The sequence below is a fragment of the Propithecus coquereli genome, unplaced genomic scaffold, assembly GCF_000956105.1.
Source record: "Propithecus coquereli isolate 6110/MARCELLA unplaced genomic scaffold, Pcoq_1.0 Scaffold44, whole genome shotgun sequence".
Lineage (NCBI taxonomy): Eukaryota > Metazoa > Chordata > Mammalia > Primates > Indriidae > Propithecus > Propithecus coquereli.
Genome location: NW_012150174.1, coordinates 10730170 through 10743148, shown reverse-complemented (window position 1 = coordinate 10743148; position 12979 = coordinate 10730170). Strand labels below are relative to the sequence as shown.

Sequence of the window (12979 nt, the reverse complement as noted above, 5' to 3'; positions counted from 1 at the left end):
GACCAAGTTTTCACCGGCATATATGGTAGAGTCAGCATCTTAAACAGGTAGATCCCAAGTCAGCAACTAAGACACAAATCATGTTCAGCCAAATCACCCTTGAAAATCCTCCAGCAGGGTACCACCTGAGGACCAACAGGCTGTCTCTCATTAAGACATATAATCAGTTTCTCCCCCAGATTTTTTAACAGATTTCTTTTTCTTTGGTTGAATACCAGAAGAAATATTTGGCTTGTATTTTTTTTAATAAAAAAGTGTATTAAATATAAGAATCACACCTGGCATAATAGGTACAAACTTACCATCTCAAACTTCTCAGGGGAATATGCTCACTCTGGGTGAAGGTAAATGGAACAGACTGCACTTTTGGAACGGTTTCTCTTTTTCCAAGAGCACAGATTTAAGTTTGCTAAGTTAATTCTTACATGAAGTGACTCCACCATATATGGTGTATGTGTGTATATATTATACACAGATGTAATGTGTGGGGGAATATGTGTAAAACCTTCAGGCTGAGGAACTCCCCCGACCCCGACTCCCTTTTGTCACCTACTTAACTGCTTTTTGCTCCTCTAAAGTTACTCCAGCAACTCTCTTTCTGAGGAACCTTCCCTTACTCCCCAGTCTGATTTAGATGCCTCCCCTCTGGGTCTCTGCAGTGTCCTGCACTGATGCGGGTCATGACGCATATGACAGTATATATGATTTATCTGTGCACCAGACCGTGAAGTCCTTGAATGGAAGAACCATGTCTTATTTGCCTCTGTGTCCCCTTGACCAGCACAAGGCTTGGTGCACAGCAGGCTCCGGGTGGATGTTTACAGAAATGGATGAATAAGGACAAAGCAAACACTCTTGGCAGGCTGTTAAAGAATTAAAGAGCCAGTGAGCATTTTGGGGTGGGCCAAAACATGGGATTACCCTTAGCCAAGTGCTGTTCTGGCTCAGGAGTCTGAACCTTTGTGCTTTCTTCCTCTCTGCACGTGGCAGGAAAGTTTACGCATGAGATGGGAGACGTTGAATGAAACTTGAAGTATGAGGACAGAGTGAAGAATCCCCAAAAGTAAAATAAACTTGAACGCCTAAGTTAGATGAGAAAGGCAGTAGGGGGTAGAAGGACAGCTCTTCCCAAGGAAGCTGACTCCCAGCCTACCCCAATTCAGAGAACAAGATGCCTGTCCAGTTTCACCAACTCTGGCAGCCCCAGCTCCCAGGTCACTCTGGGGAGATGACCCTGGCAGTCCAGGGTCAGAAATGCCAAGAATGACCAGAAAACCAATGTGAGCCTTGGAACAGGTCATTCTGGGACATGGCCAAGAAGTAGGTGAAATGTTCTTTCAATTCTTTTCTCCATCAGTCTCCCCTTTCAGGAGCTAAGAATTCCTGCTTGATATAGGCCCAGGGTTTCTATGTGGTCAGGAGGCCCTCAGGAGAGAGCAAATTGTGTTAAATTTGCTGACCCTACTACGTTAATGACAAAATGCAGTATTCAGATAATATTTCACTTGAAATAAATTTCTAATGCTGGCACTTCAGGTGATAGGGAGGCTAAGATCCTACTAGTCTTAAAGGGACTGCCTACTTCACCTGAAAGTAAGGTGGCTCTGACCTTCCCATGGAGGACTGAGGAAGCTCCAAAAGGGCTTGGAACACAACCCAGCTCTACCCTAAAGGCAAACCCAGCCAACACCTTCAGTGCACAGCATGGGGAAGAAGTGCTTTGACCCTCACATTCATGTTCAAGTATCCTGTAAGAGCAGAATGATCTCAATTTTCACTACCACAACTACCACTTCACAATTATTCAGTGCTTCAGAGCTTATAAAGCACTACTGACTGTGACCCACGAAACTATCACTTTTGCATTCTCCACTGAAAAGCAAGCCACTGTGCCCAGCTACAAGACACTGGAGCATTACCTGCTCTGGGATTTGTGGTGACCACGCATGTCCTTCTTGGGTCTCCGGGTAACTGGTGGGGCCGGGGTGGAGGGCAACGGAGGTGGAGCAGCAGGTGTGGGCGAAGGAGGTAGACCATTGCTTGGCTTACTCTTGGGGTTCTTGTCAGCCTCATATTCAAAGGTGCGCTTGGGTTTGGGAACAGGGTTCACAGCGGGATCAGGGGGGCTCTTCGATGGCAGCAGTTGGGAGCTAGGGCTATTTCCAGGGGTCCCTGGCTTAGTGGAACCACTGCCTTCCCTCTCCAGGGGTGGGCCTGCCTCCCCGCCAACTCCGGCCACTCCTACTGCCCGGCTGCCAGCACTCAGACCCGCATTCCCGGTTGGCTCCTCCAAGGTGCCCAAGGTTCCAGTCTTTCTTTTCCCTCGGTCTACACTGTAGCAGCTGCTGGGGAGCTGGGGGAGTCCCCGGCCTGGCTGCTCCTTCAGGGCCTGTTCAATTTTCTGGATACGGCTCAGCACTGCTGAGCTTTCTTTCCTGTTGCCATGCCCCCTGAGGAAGGCACTGGGCTCACTCCGGCCTGGCCGTTTCTCCAGCCGGTAGAGAGAGTCCCGGACAGGGAGTGCCTCTCCCTCCTCCTCCGTCTCAGGGTAGGAACACTCGGAGAAGGTCCTGCTCATCCTCCGGAGGCCCTTGAAATCAAAGGTCTTTTCTGAGCTGCAGGGGGATGGCACCACGCTGGGACAGCCCACACTGGGACAGCCCTCACTGGCTGCCCACTCACCCCCAGAGCCCTCCCGCTTCTCTCCACACATGCTCATCCTGGGCAAGGCCTCTCGGCGACCTTCCCATGCTGAAATCTTCTCCCGGATGCCCAGGCTGTGGGCACGGGTGCCAGTGCGGGTCAGCAAGACGCTCCGTGGGCCAGCCGCCGGCCCCAGGAATGGCGTGCTCTGGGCAAGGGGGAGGCAAGCAGCCACACCCTCTACATCCCGGGCTACGCCTTGGACATTCTCCTTCTGGTCCTCTCTCTTGCACACTGAAGGGCTTTTGTCCAAATAACTGAAGCTGGTGGCCTTGAGGGGACAAATGGGTGGTGAAGTATCTGGGGATGGGTCTTGAGGATTCTGGGGTGAAGGATCGCGGGGGTGCCAGTCCTTGAGGAGCACCCGGGAGCTGGAGTGGCTGGGGTACCTGCAAGCTGAGGTTTCACTGTCACTGAGGGGGTAGATGGGACTCCTCGGCGGGGAGAGAACTGGAGGTGGAGAGACTGACTGAGACCTGAGGGCAAAAAGGAAAAAAGAAAATGGCAGTGAGTAGCCTAACAACCAGAGGCATCATGTTTTATTCTCAGAGAGCTCAGCATCTCTCTCCTGCAGGATTCTCAAGCTAAAAAACACTCTCTTCAAGTAATATACCCTCAAAAGACTGTCCTCAAGGAGAGAAACAGCTCTTTAACCACAGCGGGCCAAACTCATGGGGCCTTTCTGCCCAACTCATCCCGTGAATGATGTCTGTCTGGAACAGAAGCCTGTTCTGTGACTCTGTTCCCAGAATCTAGGCCAGTGGAGTGCTGCGAAATACTTAACAACCAGCTCTCTCGGGGAGATGGCACAGATTGGTAGCATTTGCCAGTTTCCATAGCATAAACATTCCTACTACAGCTGAGCTGCCAATGTGACATCGTTGAATGCGGAGTTAAGAAGAGATGCTAATGACCAACTCTCCTGAGCCGGTACAGGCAGCGCTAGCACGCTACTTCCTGAAGTGGCCCCAGATATGTACACTAAAACCCTTTGCTCTCTCCCCTTAACAAGGCCCTATCTCCCCTGAAACTTCTGCTACTGGACACAAGATCTTGCTTCCTCAGCTTGGTCCTGATCAGAATTAGGATCCTTGAGGGCCTCAAAAAGGTCAGAAGGGCCCCTCAGGAAAAGTCCTCTCTACTCTCTCCACGAGGAGGCTAATGGGGAGGCAGACCAACTCCTCAGGTGGCTCCACCCTCCAGCAGGGTCGTGACATCCAATGAGCGTCAGCCATTTCCCAGCTCTAAATCCATAAACAGATCTTAGCAAATACAGGAAGAGTTAGACATAAATGTTTTTACATATATTAACTCATTTAACCTTCACAAAAATTCTGTAAGGTTATCACTTTTCTATGACATGCATTTTACAAATGAAAAACACTAAGGCAAAGAGAGGTTAAATATCTCATCCAAGGTCACTCAACTGGTAAGTGACACCAGGACATGAACTTACACTAGGCTGGGTTGCCTCTCTAAAGAGGAAGCAGAGCCTCTGCTATCTTTGTGAAACACCCAGACCCTAGACAGAAATCTCCACAGCACTGGGCACACCCCTGTCTAGAATTCAGCATTTAAAGGTATGAAGGACCTCTTAGTCTTCCCTACTAGACCATGATTTCTTTTTAGGTCAAGGGACATACAGCCACCATCTGGAAGATGCTCAGAGAACAATGAGCAAAAAAAGGAAAAGGTACAAGTGAGTTTACTGAAGAGAACCACACTTTTCTAGTGGTCTACTAAGCTAATCACTCTCGACTTTCATAATTCTTTCCAAATAGTTTTAGTTCAAAGGTTCTTCCCAACACTGCTTGGTACAAAGGCCTACCTGACCTAATGCCATGGCCCTCAACGCTGGGCCGTCCAGCCTTGCAGGCTCCAGAGTGCCATGCCATCCCCCAGGAAGTCAGCCAGCTGCCCCCGAGCCAGGCTGCTGTCACCACTTGATCACACACAGAAAACTGGAGCTCGGGTAAGTCAGGGATTGGCCAACAATTCCCTGTTGGGTCACAGGCTTCTGGCTGCCCCCGATCAACAGGAAACCTCAACATGCTTAAGCTGTTTTTAAAAGGGCAAGTCAAACAAGAGCCGTCCCATGTGTACATGGGCACAGATGAGAGAAATTCGATGCCCAGCCAAGCCAATGACCAAAGAGACTCTGCTTAGTGAGAAGGTGTGAACAGAATAAGCCTTAGCCCTCCCTAGGGTAGATAGCAGCAGGGCAATGTGCCAGGCTTGAGCCTGGGGAGATACTAACCTACTCACAATTGACAGAGGCCCTAGGTCTCTCTTATTTATTTTACAGACCAGAGAAGCAAAAGGTTGTCAGCCCAGCCCCCTAAGCAAATGAGTGCCTGGGCTACACTAAGCACTCTCAGCTATTCTCAACAGAGGTAAGAAAAGATGCATTTAATAAAGGACCATATCATTGGTTTATGCATTCAACAAATACTTAGTGAGCACCTACTATGCGCTAGGCCCTGTTCTAGATACAAGAATAAAGAAAACAGACAAAAATTCATGTCTTCATGAAATGCTTAAATTCTAGTGGGCGATGACTGGTACCTAATGAGACTCAAAATCTCTTGGGAAGCCTTTTTAAACCACACATGCCTCACCCGCTGCAGGCGTTTTGCTATATGCTCCCCTAAGGATGTGTCTCCCCAGTCCCCAAGGTGAGAATTCACTGGTTCATGGAACCACTGTTATTTACGGTGGTATGGGGCATGGCTCCCACAGGCGGGACAGACAAATGGTTGAGCATCTCTGATCCACCTGATTCCAGCATGCTTTCAGAAAGAATGATTCTATAACTTCCCTTAGTGGTTCCAGCATGAATAAATTGCTACAGGTTAAGAAATTTCTCGCAGTGCCTAGGCTGCTTTAACTGAGGTTTTGTTTCTCTCCTCTTGTGAAGCACAAAACAGAGAGAAGACTGGCCCTTTCCTTTTAAGATCCTGTCTTTGGCATCACTGCTGATGTGGGCCCATGGCTGCAAGTGCCACTGCCCAGCCTCCCCACACAGGCCAGGCCCTGTGCACTCCACCAAGAGGGGCCTGCCTATGCCGACCTGGAGCCCGGGCACCCCTGGGCTCATCACAGAGAAGGCGGCACTCGTTCACTTGCTCCACAGTCTTGGGAATAAGCTGGTGAACGGTATAGATCAGGCCCTGCCCTCATGGGGCTGACAGTCCCACTGAGGGTAGAATTCACTGCTATCTCTCTATATGTTCCTGATTCTGCCTCTTATTAGGAATGTACTCACCCTGAGCATCCCAGTTTCATTTCCTCAAAATTGTTCTACATTTTACATCACACGGTTGTCATAACGGACAAACTAGACTATGGATGTAAAATGTTAATTATCGTTAGTATTGTTTTTTTACCAGGTTATGCTAGGCTAGTCATTCTCAATAGAGAGTAAGAACATCACAGCCTTAGGTTCAAGTCTCAGCATAGCCATGCACAAACTACATAACTTTAAGTAAGTAACTTTCTCTCTCTAAGCCTCAGTTTCCTTAACTATAAAATGGAGGTTAAAAGACTACATATCTCAGAGGACTGTTGTGAGAAACAGCAATAATACACATTAAGTGTCGAGCTTGGTGTCTAACACATAGTGCTCAATCTTTGCTTCACAACTGCTAATACTAACAATGGGATAGCTATTCAGAATCATCACCTGGGAAACCTTGTCAGTTTGCCTCTGTCCTTGGATTCTAAATGGCAGGGGCAATAAATTAAATATGGCCATGAATTCTTTGCAGCCCATGCTATGGAAAGGTAGATGGAGTCTATTTTCTTGCCCCTTGAATCTGAGTTGACCTTGTGATTTGCTTTGACCAACAGAATATGGTGGTAGAAATTAAAAGTTGTCTGAATTCCAAACTTGAGGTCTCAAGAGGCCTTGTAGTTTCTCCTTTTAACACCTGGAATGCTTCCCTGAGACTACCACATAAGGAAGCCACTGTAGTCTTTGACAGGATGAGGGGTCACATGGACCACGCTGAGGCACCTCAGTCAACAGCCAGCCTCCAACTGCCTGACCCATGAGTGAGGCCGTCTTGGATATAGCTGAACCCAGCTACATGAGTGAGCCCAGGGGAAGCCAGCAGATGAACTGCCCAGAAAACCCACAGAAATGTGAGAAATAATAACTTGTTTTAAGCCACTAAATTTTAGGGTGGTTTGCTATATTGCAGTAGTAAAATGACGCAAGTGGGAAAGGCCAGGGTTGCATATAATTGGCCCACCCCATCCCAGTGCAGAAGCACTGCCTGAGCCTTCCATCTCCACACCTCTCTCCTCCACCTCCCCACAGACCAGCTTCCATGACATTTGGACTGGATCTCTCTCACTACTACAGGCTCTGATGCTCTACTGGGAACATTCCCTGAAAATGGAGCTACTTCTGTAATCCCAAGAATAAGCCTCCATCAGTCTTTGCTCCCAAGTGGAGGGAGGGCTCAGGAGAACTGTCACCTAGAGAGCAGGGAAGCTTCAGGTGGGACACAACGGGGGTCAGGTGTCAGGATGCTTGGATCTTTGTGATAATGAGTTTACATAGCACCTGGTGTCTCCTGGCCTGTATGGGAGAGAATACTCAGTCTTGGGCTTCGTGTTCACTCTCTCTAGTTGTTCCCTAGTTCTTCAAGCAGACTGGAAGTGAAAATAAGATAATTCTCCCCCGTTGGACGAGAGGAAACCACGGCCAAGAGAATGGCAGTGCCTGGATCCCAGCTGCCTCAGGAAGCCAGGACCTAAGCAAAGCCTTCTTTTGGGTCTGGGCACCCAACTCTGCCACTGACAGTCTAGTTTCATGTCTTCAGGGTTCCCAGGACAGCTCCTTGCTAACCTTCTCTGGAGCTGAACAAAGGAAGTCACCTATCACCCAGACCACAGCGTGCCAGCCACACCAGGCTTAAAACATTCTTTTGCTCTTTATCTATTCAACCAGTATATACTGAGCACCAAATATATTCCAGGCACTATTTTAGGCATTAAGAATGAGCAGAGACAAAATACAGATGTCTCTTTTTCTATAGGTTACATTTTAGTGGAGGGACACAGTGTTGCTTTATTTGTTTTAGAGTGAGCAGACAATTAATCAACCCTGTGAGACTGTTATGGGGCCAACAAAGAGGAATAAAGGAGGGCAAAGGGATAAGAGATTAACAGTGGGAATGAGTTGCTGTTTTATATAGGGAGATCAGGGAAGGCCCTTCTGCCAGGGTAACATGTGCCCCTAATCTGAAGGAAGTGAGCAATGTGTTTATCCAGGGGAAAGCTGTTCCAGGCAGAAAGAGCAGTAGGGCAAAGGCTTGAAACAACTGTGTACCTACTGTATTCCCGGGCCAACAAGAAGGCCAATGTGGCCAGAGCGGAGGGAGAAGAGGAAGAGTGGGCTGGAGATGAATCTGACAGACACCAGAGGCCACATCACAGAAGACCCCATGGGCCAATGGTAAGACCTGGGCTTGTACTCTGAAAGAGAATGAAGCTCTTGAAGGGGTGTGAAGCAGGAGAGTGACATGATCTGACTTCACATCAGAGGATGAAGTGCAGGAGTGCAAGGCTGGCAGCAAGGAGACTAGTTAGAAGGCCACTGCAACAACAATCCAGACAAGAGATTATGGTGGCTTGGATTAGAATGCTAGCAGTACAAATGGATTTTCTCTTTTTAAGAGACAGGTTCTTGCTCTGTTGCCCAGGCTAGAGTGCAGTGGTGGGATCATACTTCACTGTAGCCTCAAACTCCTGGGCTCGAGTGATCCTCCTGCCTCAACCTCCCAAGTAGCTGGGACTACAGGTATGCACCACCATACCTGGCTAATTCTTTTATATTTTTTTTTGTAGAGACGGGGTCTCGATATGTTACCCAGGCTGGTCTTGAACTCCTGGCCTCAAGCAATCTTCCCACCTCGGCCTCCCAAAATGCTGGGATTACAGATGTGTGCCACCGCGCACAGTCAGAGATGGATCTATTTTGAGGGCTGGGCCAATAGGATTTGCTGATAAACCAGATGACAGGTGTGAGAGACAAAGAGAAGTCAAGGATGACGTCAAGATTTTTGGCCTGAGCACCTGGTAAAAGGGAGTTCAGATTATAAATTTCAATTTGGGAGTCAGTAGTGGTATATGGATATTATTGAAAAGCATGTGACCAAATGAGATCATCGAGGGTGTAAGTGTAGCTAGAGAAGTCCAGGGACTGAGCTGTGGGATAGTCCAGTGCTTCAAGGTCTGGACGAGGAGAAGGAACTAGTCAAGGAGCCTGACTGAGAAGAGTATTCAGTGAGGAAAGAAGAAAACCATGAAGAGCAATGTCTTGAGACCTGCAAGAAATAGGGAGTGATCAACTGAGTCAAATCTGCCAACAACTGAGTAAGAGAAGGACTGAAAAATGATCCTTAGATTTGGCAACGCGGAGGTCACTGTGACCTTATAAAGAAAGGTTTTGGTGGAGAGGTAGGAAGAGAAGCCTGACTGGAAGAAATACAAGAAAATGGGAGAAGTAGAGCTGAGAATTCAGACAACTCTTTCAAAGACTTGCCCTTAAAAAGGGAACAAAGAAATGGAGTGATAAGGAGGAAAATGTGGCATACTAGAAGCATTTTCCTTGTTAATTTGAGCTATGAGATGTCACTGCATGCCTGAGTGAACCAGTGGAGAGGGAAAAGTTGTCAATACAGGACGCAGAGGGCACAAATGCAGATGATGCCCTTTAGCAGGCAGCAAGGGAAGTGGGGACCCAATGCCCATCTAAAAAGGTTGGCCTGAGACTGGGGAACCTTCTTCCCCACCCACCTGAGCTGAGCTGGGTGTCTTCTCACACGGTCTCATCCCTGTGTTGCCTTATGCGTCCGTCACCCCTGGCTTTGACTGCTGCATGTTTCCCAGCCCATTACACTGGGGGAGAAAAGGTTGTTATTTCCCCCCTCCTTCAAGCATCGGGATCCAGCCCCCTTCCCCCACACACTGATCTACTTGATGACTAAGCCCTTTCCATTCTACTCCTGACATCTCTCAGATCTGCCCCCTGCCCCCATCCCCACTGCTACTGCTACTTCCTTGGTTCAGATCTTATCTTTCACCAGGACTATTAAAAGTCTCTTAACTTCTCTCTCTGCCTTTATTCTTAACCCAGTTCTGGTTTATCCACTCATCTTCTGACATTTTTCTAAAATGCAAGACTGATGATGCTTGAAACTCCCTACCATCTACAGAATAAAATGCAAATTCACCAGCACTGTTGACAAGGTCCCCCTATTTTTCCTTTCATCATCTCATACTATCTCTCCCTCCAGACCAAATCTGTATCCCACCCTTAGGCACATCAAACTCCTAGCTTTTTCCCACCCTATGCCCTTTACCCAGGTGGAAATGACCAATTTTGGTTTGGATGCCTCCACTGTGCCTGGAAAAATATCCGTTATGGCATATATAACACATCATTGTACCATAAGGCTTCCTCTCCCTCATTTGACCATGAGTGGACCTACTTGAAGGTGGTGACTGTATCTTGTTAATCCTGATATCCCTTGCACTTTGCACCACACCTAGAATTTAGTAGGAATTAATATATTTGTGTTGAATGACTAAATGAATGAATGAAAAAATAGTTAAAACCTAGGTCTCCCCTATGCCTGCCCAGGACATTATCTACAGACTTCCTTGCCTCTCTCTTTGTGCTTTATGACCTGAAGAACGACACGGAAAGGTACACAAAGCACTTAATACAGCCCAGTACGGCTGTCAGCCCCCAAAGCCCTCTCTCATAAGGCAAAAATTACATACTTGACCAAGAGTCTAGAGACCTGGGCCCTGGTTCCATCACATCCTGGGCGTGCTCATGGGCAAGTCACCCAAATTCTCTGAGCCTCAGGTTCTTTACCCATAAAATGGGGAAAACACTTACTTTGAGTATCCTCACATACTAGCTATGTGACTAAGACGATATAAATTTGTTAACAGTGTTTGAACACTATAAATAATTCCACAAAGGTAAAAGAAGTATTTTTAAAAAGCAAATACGAAGCAGCCAACAGACACCCAAGACTCTGCTCTTACCATCTCTCACTCTGTTATTCGACAATCCCAGAGTATGCCCCTGGGAAGCAGACACTGCGGAACCGGGCACTTGTGCCATGGCCTTGCCAGCAAGCAGCCAGTTCTGCTGCTCAGCACAGGCATGGATGCCAACACAGCATGCAACTGGCCAAAACCAACATTTTCAGGAGAGATGGAGTAAGATAAACAGATAAAAGAAAGAGGGAGAGAATGTAAAGTAAAATTTAAAAGAAACAGAACCATAAACACACCTACACACAGAAAAAAATATATGTAAAACAAGTAAGTAGGATAGAAAGAGTATGAACTAAGGTATGGAAAGAGATAAATTTAAAGAGAAAGTATCATGTGTATGTACACACACATGCACACACATAGACAGAAAGTGAAAGTTAAAGTGCAAAATATGCCCTCTGGTACTCTCATATGAACATGACCCAATCCCTGGGTTAGAGACTCGGGCCCATCTCAAGTGACACAGCAGGAAGCAATTGTGCTAAGGAATGCCCCATACATTGTCAAGTGCACCAAGGGATATTTTTTGGAGGGAAGGCTGCCTTTAGTCCCTGATGACAAGGCAGTTCTGAACTCAGCATGCTCGAAGTTGCTTTTTTTTTCTGGTCATAGGGCTACCACAAGTGATAATGATAGGAAGGGACCAAGTTGGAGCCAGTTAGGGAAAAGTCCTAGAAGTCCAGGAAAATAGCCCCAGAGGAACTAGGATATGCTATGAATGTCAAGAAGTGAGCCTGCCTGTCTGCAGGTTACGGTCACACAGGGCCCAGCTTCCAATATACTTCCATCCCTACTAAGCAGGTATCTAGCCTGCTTCAAATGAAACTGCTCAGGAGGTAGCCATTCACCATGCTGAAGCTGGCATCAGCATCCTCCCACCACTCAGCAATTGCCCCAACTCTGGGGATAGCATTCTCATTGTGCTACTCCAAGGTCACACTCTGAGTACAGAGAAGGAGAAAAAGGAGAAAGGTTGCCTGAGTCTTGTTAGCAAGTCCAGGTGTTTGTTCCCCAGCCCAGAGCAGAGGCTTATCTGCTAACTCCCACTGACATCCTATTCCAGAAAAGTCTCAATAAAAAGACAAAAGACAGGGTGACACTCACAACTTGGCCTTCCTGCTCCCAAAGCAATCTCATCACCAACGGCTGGGAGGATCCCGGATCCAGGGCAGCCTCAGCCTCCAACTGGGGCTATGTCTAGGCCACCATCTATAGAGACTCTCAAGGGCCCTCACAGCTTGTCGGGGTAAGTAGAAAGGTAGCCAGGGTCACAGCACAAACTGAGCCGCCTTTTCACACCCAGAAAGCACATCTAAGAATCTACCAAAGCCATACCTGTTTGCCCTCCAGCTGATTTCTAAGGATGCACAAAGAGGATCGGTGAACTCTTCTCTGGGTAGGAACCCCAAGCCTTCTAAGTAGCAGCAGCAGTGAACACAGAGAGAATCCTTAAAATGGAGAAGCCCTCTCTGAGGCTACTGATGCCTGACAAGAAAATCCCTCACGCCCTACTCCAGTAAAAACTGGGCTTCTGTATAAAGTAGAGCCTGAAATTATACAAAGCCAAGAGAAAGAGAAACCCAGTTCTAGGAAACCATGCCAACGGCTCTTGTAGTGGGTTTAAAAATTGGTCTCCAAATTCTTTGACAAGCCTCCTGTCAAAATAACCCTTCCTCTCAAATCTGGGCTTTGTGACTGCTTAACTAATAGAATACAGTAGAAATGACACCATGCCACTTTTCAGGCCCAGGACTCAAGAAACTAGCAGCTACTAAATCCTGTCTCCCATGCTATGAGCAAGCCCAGGCCAGGTGGAGAGGACAGATGCAGGTGTTGCAGCTGACAGTCCCAGGAAAAGACCCAGCAACAGCCAGCATCAACTCCCAGACATGAAAGTTAAGGCACCTCTAGGTGATACTAGCCCCTAGCCATTGAGCCACCCTAAGCCACGAAGTCTTTTTAGCCAGGGCAGACATCACGAGGCAAGGGCAAGCCATCCCTGCAGTGCTCTGGCTGAATTTCTAACCCATAGAGTCTGGGAGCATAATAAATGGTTGTCATTTGGCAGTAGATAACTGTAACAGATTTTGGTACCTGTAAGTGGGGTGGCTACTGAAACAAAATCTTAAAACACTGGCTTTTGGGCTGTCAACAGGGGATTAATGGAAAGTAAGGAAAATGTTATTAGAAG

At 47.5% G+C, this 12979-nt stretch overlaps 1 protein-coding gene across 1 annotated transcript in view; it reads right to left on the bottom strand.

Moving 5' to 3' along the window:
* Positions 1-12979, bottom strand: part of ST5 (suppression of tumorigenicity 5) — a 109014-nt gene that overhangs the window by 31245 nt on the left and 64790 nt on the right. The window contains exon 3 of the mRNA XM_012654353.1: positions 1920-3179. Coding sequence (XP_012509807.1) covers positions 1920-3179 — 1260 coding nt within the window. The remainder of the gene's footprint in view (positions 1-1919; positions 3180-12979) is intronic.